The sequence below is a fragment of the Arachis hypogaea genome, chromosome 20 (assembly GCF_003086295.3).
Source record: "Arachis hypogaea cultivar Tifrunner chromosome 20, arahy.Tifrunner.gnm2.J5K5, whole genome shotgun sequence".
Lineage (NCBI taxonomy): Eukaryota > Viridiplantae > Streptophyta > Magnoliopsida > Fabales > Fabaceae > Arachis > Arachis hypogaea.
The window spans coordinates 33,702,913-33,719,741 of NC_092055.1; the positions used below are offsets into that span (position 1 = coordinate 33,702,913).

At 35.1% G+C, this 16,829-nt stretch overlaps 1 protein-coding gene, 1 long non-coding RNA gene and 1 other non-coding gene across 9 annotated transcripts; 1 reads left to right on the top strand and 2 right to left on the bottom strand.

Annotated features, from left to right (window-relative positions):
- Nucleotides 1-1,396: 1,396 nt before the first annotated feature.
- LOC112784624 (uncharacterized) lies at nt 1,397-7,182 on the bottom strand. 7 transcript variants are annotated; one of them, XM_072229918.1, is made up of 8 exons: nt 6,878-7,182; nt 4,696-5,271; nt 3,014-3,723; nt 2,673-2,908; nt 2,382-2,596; nt 2,193-2,285; nt 1,977-2,118; nt 1,397-1,891 (listed from the first exon to the last, which is right to left on the bottom strand). In XM_072229918.1, the coding sequence occupies exons 4-6, from the start codon at nt 2,859-2,861 to the stop codon at nt 2,261-2,263; spliced, it is 429 nt and encodes a 142-aa protein (XP_072086019.1). In that variant the 5' UTR covers nt 2,862-2,908; nt 3,014-3,723; nt 4,696-5,271; nt 6,878-7,182; the 3' UTR covers nt 1,397-1,891; nt 1,977-2,118; nt 2,193-2,260. The 7 variants fall into 7 exon arrangements, with proteins under 7 accessions (XP_072086019.1, XP_072086020.1, XP_072086024.1 ...); XM_072229919.1 differs by having other exon boundaries at nt 4,696-5,299; XM_072229920.1 differs by having other exon boundaries at nt 1,751-1,891; nt 2,017-2,118.
- A 1,657-nt stretch (nt 7,183-8,839) lies between these two features.
- LOC140182753 (uncharacterized) lies at nt 8,840-12,564 on the top strand. Its single transcript, XR_011878848.1, has 3 exons — nt 8,840-9,164; nt 9,257-9,371; nt 11,887-12,564. It is a non-coding gene; the product is annotated as an uncharacterized lncRNA (long non-coding RNA).
- A 2,956-nt stretch (nt 12,565-15,520) lies between these two features.
- On the bottom strand, nt 15,521-15,628 carry LOC112788736 (small nucleolar RNA R71). Its single transcript, XR_003196087.1, has one exon. It is a non-coding gene; the product is annotated as a small nucleolar RNA R71 (small nucleolar RNA).
- Nucleotides 15,629-16,829: the final 1,201 nt, after the last annotated feature.

Sequence of the window (16,829 nt, forward strand, 5' to 3'; positions counted from 1 at the left end):
ATTTTCGGCTTCTTTATTTATTACACGGCATGGAGGGTTGGGAGAATAAGGTGCAATCTAATGACCCACACAAAGGTTTTGAATTGTCAATTTTGATGCGATTGCTAATCTTAAAGGACTTGGTCTCATAGCCTCCCTTGTTCACAAAATGAAGACTTGTATGATTTTCATTTTAGTTTTCTTTTTTAAACGTAACATCAGGTAATGTATTAGTTTTATGATTTATCAGCACTCTAATACTTTTTTTTTTTTTTTTATCTAGTGTAGAAGTATTTTATATAGGTATTAATCTATGTATTACTAGCAATTTATCCGCACGATGCACGGACAAAATAAGCGAAGAACATAATGAGATAAATAAAAAATATAATTTGGATATTATTTGGTGTAAAAAATAAAAGAAAATTGATATTGTTTGAAATTTATTTTTATGGTTAAGATTTGTGAAGAATATTTCGAAATATAAATAAAGTCTAATAAATTTAACAGAGAAAAAAATAGTTTAAGCGTTACAATAAGAGTATAATGTATATGAAATTGTTAGTGAAGTACTAACACATAGACACTAACAAATAGAATGGAATTCTTAGAGTTTAATACATACGAAAATGACATAAGTTTGATATGGATATGAACGAAAAATTGAAAAAGAATTATTGAAATGAGGAATATAATTATTAATGGTTTGTGAGAGTAAACTATTTTATGTGGCAAAATGTATAGCATTTAGCATTGAAGTTGTGGATCTTGCAGTTGAATCTGTGACATTGAGAAAATTATAAGAAAGTTAAACACTATGATATAAATTTTCCATGAAGAAAAGATGTTTGTGAAATGTAATATGATGACTGATAACAAAATCAAAACAATAACAATGAAAAAAATATAAGTTTATTGAACAAGCTAATTGATGTTTCAATATATGAGATAATTGTAAAGAAATATCTCATGTTGAAGACTTTATCACAAATTTCGGAAGATTTTCACTACAAGAGAAGTGGAATTTAGCAGCGATTTATATAAGGATTAGTGGCGGTTTTTAACCGCTGCAAAACGAGTTATCAGCGGTTCGAAAACCATTGTAGTATAGGACGTGGAGATTGGATTTGGCGGAGGTTTTCTTGAACCGCTGGCATAACTGCCGCGGAACCTCTTGAATGGCGTCGATGGATTTAGCGGCGGTTTGAAACCGCCGCTATTTCGCCAACATTAAATTCGGTCACACTTTCTCGCGGTTTTGAACCACTGCTGTTCTGTTGACCGTTGCCTTTTTTAAAATGTATTTTGCGGTGGTTTCAAACCGCCCCTATCTGATGTTCCAAAAATTTAAATTTATCATCGGCCATTTTGTAACCACCGCTATTTTTTCGTCTAAATGGCTGCAAAAATACTCATATTAATCCAAATAATAATAAAGTATATTCCTTACTAAGAGTTGCATAGTCAACATTAAAAAAGTGTATATTTAAATTACAGAATAAATTTCAAATCCTTGGTTCTACTCTCTATTCTGTCCCTCCAATGAATTCATCCATGCAGCCACGTCTGGTGATAGCTCCCCACCTTACCTTTGAACTGGACATATCAGAGTACTCTCCATTGCCTGCCTTTTCGTCTTCTCGACTGCTACTTCATCCTCCATTGCCTTCCTTTTTAATTTCTCAGCCACTAGCTCTGTTTGTAGTTCAAACAATACCCTTTGGGTCTCCTCCCTTTGAGTTCCAATACTCGGCTGATGTGAATTCGTACCGAACACTTGACTAGTAGTCGGTTCGATACCCATGCCACGCACTCTACTCGGGTGCTCCTTTCCAAGAGCTGGAGCAAGTGAATCATTCTGAGACAACAGTCTAGATGATTCATCATGTTGCTCAATCTCCGTAATTCTTTCCTACACAGTTAGATAAGCGAACATAAGCATTTATTAGCTAATTGCTAACCGAACAAACTTTTAACACAATTTTAACAAACAAAACCTATGGGAAATAACATCGCGATTCTCAACACATTATTTACACCAATAGCCTTAGCTGCATCATGGAGATAGGAACCATTAGACCATTTGTGCGTTAAGACAAACAACTCCCCTCTAGTAACTGGACGCCTTTGTCGTTCTGACTGCAATAATATAGCTTAAATAGTGAATAGGTATACGTAGAGAAGGTTCAAAAAGTGAGTCAACCGTAAATTACCTTTTCTTCTGTGAGCCTTGCCAAACTTTTCGATCCGCCAGTATGAGTGTATAATTGTTTCGATCGATTCACAGCATTTTTCCTACACTTCTCCTGTTATGCCATCAAAAGTAAGAGCTATTACACTATTTCTGACTAACTCAATGTAACATAAATAGAATTTTTTAAGTATGACAAAAAATATATTACCTTTGTTTCTTCACTGTTGCATAATCAAGGTTCCATCTCCAATGATCCGCAGTAATTCCCGGTGGATGACCTTTAATATTTTGTTCAAGAGTTAATTCTGAATCGTAAAAGTGATGGTACAAATGGTTCCTCGTGTCCTTCCAAGCCCTTCCTAGCATTTTCAATATTGTACGCTTGATAATTCCTCTATTATCTTCTTCAAAATGGAACAATTCCTGCAAGAGTAAAATTAAATTGTTAGTAGGTGTCGAATTAAGGATTCTGGGACTCTACCAAAATATATCGTTTTACCTTTACACATTCATTATAGATCTTGTCCCTAGAGCAAACCTTTCTCCAGTCCTTCTCGCAGATTGGGAATTTGGTGTAGTTAGATCCTAGCATTCTGAGAACGCCGCTCAGTATACCAGCTTCATTTTCAACTGGTTGCAGTCTATCGTTGAACCTGAGTACGATATTTCTACCGTTAGGTGGCTTCATAGCATCTTTCACACTTAAATGAAGTTTCTTGATTGTCCCATCGGACTCTGTTTTTCATAGTTAGTCTGTGTGAGTAACCACTATGGCCAATATGCGATGAGATCATAGAAAAATTACTCGTAAGAAAATACATGGGATAAATTCTTGTATACCAATTGTTTTAACATCCCAAAATTCGGTGGTCTTGCGTCCCTTGCGCTTTGAAGCCTCCGATGCAGCAAACAGGTTGTCAACGTGTTACTCAAAAGAATCTACCTCATCTACCTCTGGGTCTAAGTCTTCATCGCTTGGCTCCAAGTGTTGAGCACCATTCGTACAAGTCTATGGAGCAGGCAGTGGTTCGGTACGGGATGGTCGAAAGGGGCATAAAGCAAGGTTCGGAAAACCGGACCGGTCATTAAACCGCTCTAACTACTGGTTCACTGGTTTACTGGTCCAACCGGTCTAACCGGTGGTTCAACCGAAAAATTGTTTTAAAATAAAATAATAAATAAATTATAAATAAACATCCTAAAATATAATTATAGTATAATATAAATATTAAAATAGTTTTAAAATTTAAAAAACTACATTAAATGTCATCAATCAAATTCATATAATCTTATTAATATACAAACTCAAGTTAAATAGTATAAAGAAATATCAAATATTAAATGTCAACATAAAGATTTATCAATTATCAAAACCTCAAGATGTTCTTGTGAGTTTTTTTTTGGGATAATTATTTAAACATATTATGTAATTATGATTGTGATTTCAACTATTATGCTAAAAAAACCTTCAAGTAACAAGGGTATGTTGATGGTGGTGGTGTCTTCTGAGGCATCAATGTCTCCTCATCCAGCCCCTCCAATTTCTTCGGCTAAAGCCATAACAAAAGGAATGGTACCAGAAAATGAGGTAGTTAATGGATCATCAAATGAGATGCTTTTTGTTATGCAAGTGAAGATGAACAGGCCAATGTACAGGTTTGAATGTAGCAACTTAACAGAGCCAGAAAGAAAAAAGAAACAGCAACAAAAGTTAAATACCAGCAACAAATAATCACTCTAAACCTTGAAATCAATAACTATTTCAACAAAAATTCAGAAACATCATACTTAAAAATTAAAAAACGGCAACAGCAGCATAACAAATTCATTTTAATCAACAATTTCAATAACACAAAATCAATGATTTAATTAATTTCAGATTCAGAAATCATAAATCAGAGTATCAGACATTCAAAACACTAAAACAGACTCATCAGTGATGACACTAAATTAAACAGAGCATTAGCAAAGAAGAAGAAGAAGAACATTAGCAACATTATTTGAACAAAAAATTCAGAAATTAAAAGTAAGAAGAAGAACCGAGCATTTAGAAACTAAACAGAGCCATCAGTAACTAGAGAAAAATTAAAAGAACCATCAGAGTAACAAAACTTCAAACATTCACAGCAAACTTCAAACCAACAGAGTAACAGATCCAGAACCAAACTTTCAGAGTAACAAAATTTTAAACATTCACAGCAATTAGAAAACAGAGTAACAAAACATTCAGAACCAAACTTCAAGGACCATCAACAACAGCAACAGATCCAGAACCAACCTTCAAAAATTTAGAATAAAACTTCAAACCATCGGCAAATACAAGACAGATTTGAATAAAACTTCAAAAATTGAAGAAGACTTGAACCAAGACCGAAGCAGACTTGAACAAAAATTGAAGCAGAGTTGAACAAAAATTGAAGCAGACTTGATCCAAGACCGAAGCAAACTTGAAGAAAAATCAGAAATGGAACAAAAATTGAAGAAGAAGACCAAAGTGAAGATGAAGAAGAGAAGCCACTAACCTGGGTCCGTGCCGAGAAGCCAGCGAAGATGAAGAGCCGAAGAGGAGCTGGGTTAGGCAGCGACGATGGAGGGCTAGGCGGAGGGCAACGCAGCTAGGGTTTCTTTCATTCAGAGTTCTCCAGAACATGGATGAATGAATGATTGGGGGAAGAGCGGGAGGGGGTGGGTCACTAGGGATCACTGGATTGGTGGATTCGTTTCTTCTTTTTTTTACAAGTTTAAAAATGGCGCCATTTTTTCCGAACCGGTCAGTTACCGGTCCAGCCCAACCGACCAGTTCTCGGTCGGTTCGCCGATTTTCCACCGATTTTTCTTCGAACGGTTATAAGGAGAGAACCAGACCGCTTGCACTGTCGGTTCCCAGGTGAACCGGTTCAACTGGCCGGTCCGATTCAGTTTTCAGATCCATGGCATAAAGATGAGATTGCGGGGGCACTATTACCACCGGAGGGGAGAATTAGGCCATCCACTTGGGACACGGATGAAGCTGCAGCGGATCCTATTTGAGATTACTGACATGCTGAGTCTAACTTTGATTTCTTCGTGTAACGACCTATCCTGGGCATCTTTTTAAACTGGGTACCACCAAGGGTATCACTTATACTATTATCAAAATGTAAAAAATAAACAAAAATTCTAAAGCATTAAATATAAGTAAATAATTTGACACGTACAGCAAAAAATATCTCAACTTATACTTGGTAAAAGAAATAGTAATAGGCTTAATATTTTTAATTGGGAGCAATATGCCTTTTCAATAACGAAGTCAATTATATTTCTCTGAACAAACAGCCTCAATATAAATTAATAATAAATTGGGGTTCAAATAAAATAAAATAAAATACCTCTTTGGTGGCCTTCTCAATTTTGAAATATATAAAGCATATAGAACTTTATAAAATTCCTATAAGCAACTATATATGCATGGACATTCGAATGTACATGTAAAAGCAATAGTTACGACTTTGTTGCATAAACACAATAGAAGCATTATCAAATTTCAAATCAAAACCAAAGACATGATTAAAAAAAATTATATGCAAGTTAATAACTCAAAACTTTTCACTAAGAGCCTAAGTATTAATTATCTTTTGAAACCCAAATCAAGCAAACAATAATTGCCTTCAGCGAGTAATACATTCCTCAAATTAAGCATATACCCTGTTTACATTTGAGAATGATCAATATATGTTAAGTCTCTAACCCTTCATATAATAATGTCTATACTTAGTCAACAAGTCAATTACAATCTATGCAAATAAACAAATTTAACTACATTGAAGAAATCATTAAGTTAAAATTCTGTAATTCACTGTAGAATCTTAATTTGACCTCAAATATAAAAACACATGTTTTTTCTTTTAATTATTTAAACTACTCAGTAATAATATCTTAAACTTGTGTTTTATTTGATAACTTGAGATACGAATGTATAAATAAACTCCTCTCTTTGACCTATATTAATATATCATTTCATATTATAATTTTCTTTTTTCTACCTACATTAAAGAGGAAATTTAGACATGGTTTGACTTTGTAAATATTTTGAGAAAAAGGAGAATGCTGTTTATTTTTTCTGCCCTTGTCATAGTTAAAGCTATCACAAAACCCACTGAAATAAAGTGGGTAAAGAACGTGTAAATTTAAAATTCTGGAAATTGAAAAATCATAGACAAATTATATGCACAGTTACAACAATCACATTTAAAGCTATGAACTGACTAAATAGTTAGGGGGAAAACAGGGCAAAGAGACCCTTTTCTCATAATCCTAAACTGTTCAAAAGTGTAAAAGCATATTACATAAATGAACTCCTAAATTATAGTAAAAACAATTCAGATCAGAACACAACAATTGTTGATATGAAAACAACATATAACCTTCTTACTAATGATAATCAAATGGTTAGTAGAATAATAGGAACAAAAAACACTACTAATAGCGGCAAACCAAAGTTAAACCAAATTAATGGAGAATCAAATATGTTATACGAGTGCAGTATGGCAACAATACTTTCTTGAAGTTGAATTTTTTAATTAGTGTTTTCAAACTAATGTCACAGCAAAAAGGGAGGAAATTGATCATGGAGACACAAATCAAAATCCATAACTAAGGGTTAAGTAACTTGATTACTCTCAATGGGCAAATTAAATACCACACAAGTCAACTAGTGGTGCTTACTGGCAGCAGGAGGAAGGTTATCGCCGACAAATTAGGAGCACCTCACGATGCAGCTGCTTGACGGATGGGTGGACACATCTCTACGACATTGATGAATTTTGGCCTCACGACGTCCACGGATACTCCAACGTGATGATATCTGAAGACTGCTTAGAGGAGGAAATTGGGTCCAACGGCAACGGATGGAGGTGCTTCTCGTGGAAGGCTTTAGCGGTGAAAGAAATTAAGATTAGAAAAGTGGTGGGGTTTATGGCTTTTGAACATTAAAAGAGTGAATTTCTAATTCTCCTGATAGTGATAACAATAATAAAGGGCTTCACTCAGTGTAAATATATAAGCCTCAGAAGAATAATAATAAACAATATATATTTTTTTTATATGCGTAAGCCTAATAACAAATTATTGGAGTATATATCACTGCTAACAGTATTAATAAAATTCATCGATAAAAAATAAATTATTTAGGGGTTAAAAGAATGCGAATAATAATAATAATAATAATAATAATAACAAAAAAGCATCTAACCGTAATAGTAACGATAATAAAAATAATTGTGTTGTCACATACGAGATATCAATAATGTCGCGCCTAATAATAAATATAAAATTTACTATTATAAAAAAACAAATATATTTATTAAAACATTGCCAATGAATCTCAAAAATATTTATAAAAGACACATATTATTAGTTTAAATATGAAAAATATATTATACGTCTTAACTATGGTACACAATACAATCACCGAGAGATAAAATTATATATGTAAATATTTTGAAGAAAAGGAGAATGGTGTGTACTTGTTCTACCCTTGTCACAAGTAAAGCTATCACAATACCCATTAAAATAAAGAGATGAAAGAACTTGTAAATTCACCACTGTGGTACACAATACAGTCACCCAGAGATAAAATTATATATGTAAATATTTTGAAGAAAAGGAGAATGGTGTGTACTTGTCCTACCTTTCTCACAAATAAAGCTATCATAATACTCATTAAAATAAAGAGATGAAAGAACTTGTAAATTCACAATTTTGGATATTGAAAAACCAAAGACAAATTATAGACCCTATTCTGGAAAAATAAAAATCATAAAATTCTAATTAGACATAGAAAAAGAAAAACACAAATGAGTGATAAAAAGAAAGATGGACTAAATCAAATTAAAATATGTGAAAGAAAGAAAGAGAGAAGAAATGTTATGTCTTAACTCTTAAGTGTATGATATTGTTATGCAATACTAGGTATTTTATAGTGATTTTTTTGTCCCAAGAACTTAATAGTGATAAAATGTTGTGCTTATGAAAATTTTGATAGATACATGTGCTCATTACTTTGATAGAATGATATGAGCCTAGCAGTCAACAACTAGTAATCCATTGTACTATCTTATAGCAGATTCATTTAACGGGGACTATATTTCTATTTTTTTAATACCATTATTTCATACTAAGAAAATTTATGAAAGAATAGGCTTGGCTATCAATTGAATCGTGTCTCAGAACAATTTCAGATAACAAAAGACTAAGTGGGAGATTTAACTTTTAACATATTCATTCAATCTTGAACGTGTTCCTTGTAAGAACTGCAATTAATCAACCGATTAATTAAGTAATTAATATTGCCCAAATTAGATTTCGAAAATTTAGAGAGAGAATTTGAGGATTTAAAGGTGATTTTTGGACTCAATGGATTTTTCTGAGTCAGAAAATGTGCCTTCTGCGAAAAATCGCAAACCGGCAGTTGAACCGATTCAAGTCTGCCCGGTATCGCACAAGAAAAAGTGAAAACCGTCAAAAATCTTAGAAAAACATTAGAAATAGAAAACCGGGCGTTAATTTTAAAGGTTTGGCCCGAAGTTGGGCCAAACGGGCTAAAAATGCTAACGAGTTTGACCGGGCCCAAGTTGGGCCCAAGCCCAACATATAAAAGGGTTCATAAGTAAACCTATTTTAGCATAACACACATAAACACAACACCACACCAGCTGGGAAGAAGAAGGAGAGAACTTCCATTTTCACTATTCATTTCAATCTTCCAAAACTCATATCTTGAGCTAGAGAGCTCCGATCGCCGAACCGTTTGCGGCTCTGCGTTCCTCGTGAAGAGCTCTACAAAACCCATACAAGAGACTGGAGAGATAACCACGAAATCCTTTCTATTCTTCTCTCCAAAATTTCGGTTCATAGGGTTTGTGATTAAGTGAGTTTTTGTGATTTTGGATGTTTAGGTTCACTATAATCTTTGCTTAGCTTTGGGTTTTGATATCCAAATCGGTTGGAAAAGGTAAGAGCCACTAAATCCTTATGAATTTATGTTTAATTGGAACCCTAGGTTGATTTGAAGTGATTTATATGCGTATAGTTTGATTATTGTAGCTTTGGGAGCTATTGGAACTTAATTGTTCTTATTGGAGTGGAATTGAAAGCTTGGATTGTGGTTGGGAGCTTGTTTGTAAATTGGAGTTTTGGTGCATATAGGGAATCGGCCAAGGTATGGTTTCGGTTTCCTCTATATAGTATATAATATTCATGGACACTTAGGCTATTGACCTATAGGATAAGTATGAATTTTAATGATTAATGAGTTTGTGAATATTGATGTATCATGCATTATTGTGAATTAGTGAGGATATGGTGATGATGATTGATTATGTGAATTTGAAAAGTGAATTGTGATAATATGTGTGATGTTGGAATTGATGAATTGGTAAAGTGGTTGAAAAATGTGAAGGAAGTTTGATTAGAATGTGTTATATGTGATATATTGATGTTGAGAAGGAGGAGGATGAAATGTGAAGGAAAATGTGATAAGATAGGTGTAGAATGACAAAGAGGGTAGATATTGATGAGGAATGGAATTTGGAATTATTTGGTATGGTTTTGATTGTGTTTTATGAGGAGTTGGGGAAATTGTGAAGTTTGGTAAAAATTAGGTTTTTGGTAAACTTTGTTCGATCATAACTTCTTCCTCGGTTTTTGAAATTGATTGAAATTTGTTTAGAATTAAAGATCTTTGAAAACCCTTTAAATCGATTTAAAGTTTGTGAAAATTGGAATTTTGTAGAGGAAGTTATGCTCATTCAAAGTTTGTGTTAAAAATATGAAATTTTGCAAAGTTGCAGAATTTCATGATTTCTGATATGTGCGAGCGCACACCCTTGTGCGGACGCACACCCTTCAAAAATTTTGACCTGTGCAGACGCACAGGCAAGGAAATACGTTCTGTTTGTAGCGCTAACACAGCTTGTGCGCGCACATATCTAAGGATGAATTGCAACCTGTGCGTCCACACACACCTGTGCGCACACACACATTGGGAAGGCCAGTCTATAAGTTTTGCCACCTGTGCGAACGCACACCTCTGTGCGCATGCACACATTTTAAAATTTTTTGGAGCATGCGCACGCACACACCCTTGTGCAGCTGCACACGACCTGTTTCTCAAAATTTTCTTTGTTTTCAATTATTCCACCTTCCCAACAAGGTTGTAAGCTCCTTTAACACTATTTTTAGACTCTTGGGCCTAGTTTTGGATATTTAAAACATGGGAAAGAATTTAATGGATCTAGGTGATATTATTTGGAAAACTTAGAAAACGGAGGCCTAGGTTTCTGGCGTGCTGAGAATGGTTTGACGTTAGGTGGAGGATGAGTGATATATGAGATGAGGAATGATGAACTACTGATATTTGGAAACTGAGTTATGAATGGGCAGTGGTTGAGATGAGTCAAGGACTCTGAATGAGATGATGGATCCATGTATACTAAAAAAAATTTCTGAAAACCATTGAAATATTGTTTTTACTGAGATTATGAGACGCTATGCGCCCGGTAGGGACGGCGGTTGGATCCCGCCTGTCGAGGTAGCGGCAGTGGCGTAAGGGCAGTGGTTTGTCCGGTTTGCGTTGAGATGTGAGGTCTGTAGCAAGAGTATCTCGCTCGCATCCCTTCGAATCTATAGAGCGTGCAGGCGCCGGTACCTGGACAGTGATCCGAGCACTATATCTCGGGGGTTCCCATATGAGAATTCCGAAGGGAGACGTCTCTATGGAGATGTGCCAGGTTGGTAGTTGAACCGACAATGTGATATCACAGCTAGTAGGGCAGGCAGTCATCATATGCATTTCCTATCTGTTTGCATGCTTTGACTATTTGAAATGGTTTGCCTATTTGTATAACATGCCTATTTGCTATTTGAATTATTGCCTTATATGCTTCTACTTGTGTTTTACTTGCATTGTATATTACCTGTGTTTTCTACTGGGATTGAGGAGGTTCAGAAGGCGGTGGCGATGGGATCGCATGGAGGATCGATTGGTGAAGGCTGTGGGACAGCGGTGTTTGGTTAGAGTAGAAATCCCCTAAGATAGATTACCCGGTTTATTTAAGTTAATGTTGATATAATTATGCTTATTTGTTTTAGAATGTTTAAGTTTGAATCTTGTGATGGATATGGAGCTTAGGATTGCCTTTGGCGTCCCGGGGTCTTATATCCTATATCACTGGGCACTGTTACCATACTGAGAACCTCCGGTTCTCATACCATATTTCTGTTGTGTTTTTTAGATGCAGGTCGCAACCCACCTCGGTGAGTTACTTTGGATGGTGACAGAAGCAGAGGATCTTGGATTTTTTTGGAGTCTTTTTGGTTTATTTTGTTTATAGATCTCTCCTTTTGTATTTTGTTTTGCCTAGAGGCTTACATTTGAGAGAACAAAACTTGTATAAGCTGTTTTCACTGTATGATTCTGTATACCTGTATATGGCTAGCCAACTTAAACTCTGCAAGCCATGGCTATTTTCCTATGATATTATATACTTATCTTATGTTATATCTTATTTGTTTTTTGTGCCTTGATGAGCGGATAATTTATGCGCTTTTTGGCATTGTTTTTACATAGTTTTCAGTATAATTTAGTTAGTTTTTAGTATATTTTTATTAGTTTTTAAATAAAAATCACATTTCTGGACTTTAATATGAGTTTGTGTGTTTTTCTGTAATTTCAGATATTTTCTGGCTGAAATTGAGGGACTTGAGCAAAAATCAGATTCAGAGGTTGAAGAAGGACTGCAGATGCTGCTGGATTCTGACCTCCCTGCACTCAAAGTGGATTTTCTGGAGCTACAGAACTCCAAATGGTGCGCTCTTAATTGCGTTGGAAAGTAGATATCCAGGGCTTTCCAGCAATGTATAATAGTTTATACTTTGCCCGAGTTTAGATGACGCAAACTGGCGTTCAACGCCAGTTCCATGCTGCATTCTAGAGTTAAACGCCAGAAACAGGTTGCAAAGTGGAGTTAAGCGCCAGAAACAGGTTACAAACTGGCGTTCAACTCCAAGAGAAGCCTCTACACGTATAAAGTTCAATGCTCAGCCCAAGCACACACCAAGTGGGCCCCGGAAGTGGATTTCTACATCATTTACTCATTTCTGTAAACCCTAGTAACTAGTTTAGCATAAATAGGACTTTTTACTATTGTATTTACATCTTTTGGACATCTTTGGATATCTTTGGATTATCTTTTGATCCTTTGATCACGTTTAGGGGGCTGGCCATTCGGCCATGCCTGGACCTTATCACTTATGTATTTTCAACGGTAGAGTTTCTACACTCCATAGATTAAGGTGTGGAGCTCTACTGTTTCTCATAAATTAATACAAAGTACTACTATTTTTCTATTCAATTCAAGCTTATTCCTTCTCTAAGATATCCATTCGCACCCAAGAACATGATGAATGTGATGATTATGTGACGCTCATCATCATTCTCACCTATGAACGCGTGCCTGACAAACACTTCCGTTCTACATGCAAACAAGCTAGAATGAGTATCTCTTAGATATCTAATACAGAGGACCGAGTCCAAGATATTAGAATCTTCGTGGTTAGAACCCATGGACGGCCATTCCTGAGATCTGGAAAGTCTAAACCTTGTCTGTGGTATTCCGAGTAGGATCTGGGAAGGGATGGCTGTGACGAGCTTCAAACTCATGAGTGCTGGGCGTAGTGACAGACGCAAAAGGATAGTAAATCCTATTCCAGTATGATCGAGAACCGACAGATGATTAGCCATGCAGTGACAGCGCATTGGACCATTTTCACAGAGAGGATGGGATGTAGCCATTGACAACGGTGGTGCCCTACATAAAGCTTGCCATGAAAAGGAGTAGGAATGATTGGATGAAGACAGCAGGAAAGCAGAGGTTCAAAGGAACGAAAGGCATCTCTATACGCTTATATGAAATTCTCATCAATGAATTACATAAGTATCTCTATCCTAGTTTATATTTCAATTATGTTTTAATTATCAAATCTCCATAACTATCTGAATCCGCCTGACTGAGATTTACAAGGTGACCATAGCTTGCTTCAAGCTGACAATCTCCGTGGGATCGACCCTTACTCACGTAAGGTTTATTACTTGGACGACCCAGTGCACTTGCTGGTTAGCTGTGCGGAATTGTGACAAAGTGTGATTCACGTTTGAGAGCACCAAGCCATTGGCGCCATTGTTGAAGATCACGATTTCGCATACCAAGTTTTTGGCGCCGTTGCCGGGGATTGTTCGAGTTTGGACAACTGACGGTTCATCTTGTTGCGCAGATTAGGTAATTTTATTTTATTTTTAAGCTTTTTATTTCTTATTTTCGAAAATAATACAAGAAAAAAAATTTCTTATTTTTCTTTTTCCAATTAATTTTCGAAAAAATCCAAAAAAAAAAATTTTATAAAATCATAAAATCAAAAATATTTTTGTGTTTTTTGTTTGAGTCTAGAGTCAAGTTTTAAGTTTGGTGTCAATTGCATCTTTTTTAATTTTCTAAAAAAAAATTATTTTTGAAAATTTCATGCATTGCATTCTTCATGATCTTCAAGTCGTTCTTGGCCAGTTTTCTTGTTTGATCTTCATATTTTCTTGTTTTGTGTCTTTCCTTGTTTTTCATATGCATTCTTGAATTATTAATGTCTAAAGAATAAAAATTTTTAAGTTTGGTGTCTTGCATGTTTTCTTTTCTTGAAAATTTTTCAAAAATAAGTCTTGATGTTCATCTTGACATTCAAAGTGTTCTTGGTGTTCATCTTGATATTCAAAGTATTCTTGCATGCATCATGTGTTTTGATCCAAAATTTTCATGCATTGAGTCTTTTTGATGTTTTTCTCTTTCTTTATTAAAATTCAAAAATCAAAAAAATATCTTTCCCTTTTTCACTCATAAATTTTCGAAAATTTGAGTTGACTTTTTCAAAACTTTTTAAAATTTAGTTGTTTCTTATGAGTCAAATCAAATTTTCAATTTAAAAATTCTATCTTTTTCAATTCTTTTTCAAAAATCAAATCTTTTTCAATTTTTCTTTCATATTTTCGAAAATTTCAAATTAATTTTCAAAATCTTTTTCTTATTTTTATTCATATTTTCGAATTCAATGCTAACAATTAATGTGATTGATTCAAAAATATTAAGTTTGTTACTTGCCTAATAAGAAATGTTCAATCTTTAAATTTTAAAATAAAATCTTTTTGTTTCTTGTTAGTCAAGTAATCAACTTTAATTTTCAAAATCAAATCTTTTTAAAATTCTTTTTCAAATCTTTTTCAAATTAAATTTCAATCACATCTTTTTCAAAATTTAATTTCAAATCTTTTCTAACTTTTTATCTTTTCAAATTTGATTTTCAAATCTTTTTCAATTAACCATTTTACTTTTTATTTGATTCTTATCTTTTTCAAAACTACCTAACTAACTCCCTCTCTAATTTTCGAAAATCCCTTCCCTCTTTCTCAAATTTCCTTTTTAATTAACTAATTATTTTGATTTTAATTTAATTTGATTTCAATTTTAATTTTCGAATTTTAACTTTAATTTTAAAATATTTTTATTTTATTTTATTTAAATTTTCGAATTCTTCTCTTCCTCACCTCCTTCTATTTATTTATTCATCTACTAACACTTCTCCTCCACCCAAAAATTTGAACCCCATCCCCCTCTCTGTGTTCGAATTTTTCCTCTTCTCCTTCTTACATTCTTCTCTTCTTATACTTGCATAAGGAATCTCTATACTGTGACATAGAGGATTCCATATTTTCTTTTATGTTCTCTTCTTTTTCATATGAGCAGGAACAAGGATAAGAACATTCTTGTTGATGCTGATCCTGAACCTGAAAGGACTCTGAAGAGGAAGCTAAGGGAAGCTAAAGCTCAACTCTCTGGAGAAAATCTGACAGAAATTTTCGAAAAGGAAGGAGACATGGCCGAAAATAATAACAATGCAAGGAAGATGCTTGGTGACTTTACTGCACCAAATTCCAATTTACATGGAAGAAGCATCTCAATTCCTGCCATTGGAGTAAACAACTTTGAGCTTAAACCTCAATTAGTTTCTCTGATGGAACAGAACTGCAAGTTTTATGGACTTCTATCAGAAGATCCTTTTCAGTTCTTAACTAAATTCTTGCAGATCTGTGATACTGTTAAGACCAATGGGGTTGATACCGAGGTCTACAGGCTTATGCTTTTCCCATTTGCTGTAAGAGACAGAGCTAGAATATGGTTGGACTCTCAACCTAAAGACAGCCTGAACTCTTGGGATAAGCTGGTCACGGCTTTCTTAGCCAAGTTCTTTCCTCCTCAAAAGCTTAGCAAGCTGAGAGTGGATGTTCAAACCTTCAGACAAAAGGAAGGTGAATCCCTCTTTGAAGCTTGGGAGAGATACAAGGAACTGACCAAAAAGTGTCCTTCTGATATGCTTTCAGAATGGACCATCCTGGATATATTCTATGATGGTCTGTCTGAATTATCAAAGATGTCATTGGACCATTCTGCAGGTGGATCCATTCACCTAAAGAAAACGCCTGCAGAAGCTCAAGAATTCATTGACATGGTTGCAAATAACAAGTTCATGTACACTTCTGAAAGGAATCCTGTGAATAATGGGACGCCTATGAGGAAGGGAATTCTTGAAATTGATACTCTGAATGCCATATTGGCTCAGAATAAAATATTGACTCAGCAAGTCAATATGATCTCTCAGAGTCTGAATGGATTGAAGGAATCATCCAACAGTACTAAAGAGGCATCTTCTGAAGAAGAAGCTTATGATCCTGAGAACCCTGCAATAGCAGAGGTGAATTACATGGGTGAACCCTATGGAAACACCTATAATTCCTCATGGAGAAATCATCCAAATTTCTCATGGAAGGATCAACAAAAGCCTCAACAAGGCTTTAATAATGGTGGAAGAAACATGTTTGGCAATAGCAAGCCTTTTCCATTATCCACTCAGCAACAGACAGAGAATTCTGAGCAGAATCCATCTAGCTTAGCAAATATAGTCTCTGATCTATCTAAGGCCACTGTAAGTTTCATGAATGAAACAAGGTCCTCCATTAGAAATTTGGAGGCACAAGTGGGCCAACTGAGTAAAAGAGTCACTGAAACTCCTCCTAGTACTCTCCCGAGCAATACAGAAGAAAATCCAAAGAGAGAGTGCAAGGCCATTGATTTAACCATCATGGCCGAACCTACAAGGGAGGAGGAGGACGCGAATCCTAGTGAGGAAGACCTCCTGGGACGTCCAGTGACCAATAAGGAGTTTCCCTTTGAGGAACCAAAGGAATCTGAGGCTTGATTAGAGACCATAGATATTCCATTGAACCTCCTTCTACCCTTCATGAGCTCTGATGAGTATTATTCTTCTGAAGAGAATGAGGATGTTACTGAAGAGCAAGTTGCCAAGTACCTTGGTGCAATCATGAAGCTGAATGCCAAGTTATTTGGTAATGAGACTTGGGAAGATGTACTTCCCTTGCTCATCCATGAACTGAGTGATCTGGATCAACTGACATTGCATCAGAAGAAACAGGATCCTTGAAAGTTCTTAATTCCCTGTAACATTGGCACCATGAACTTTGAGAAAGCTCTGTGTGACCTGGGGGTCAGGAATAAACTTA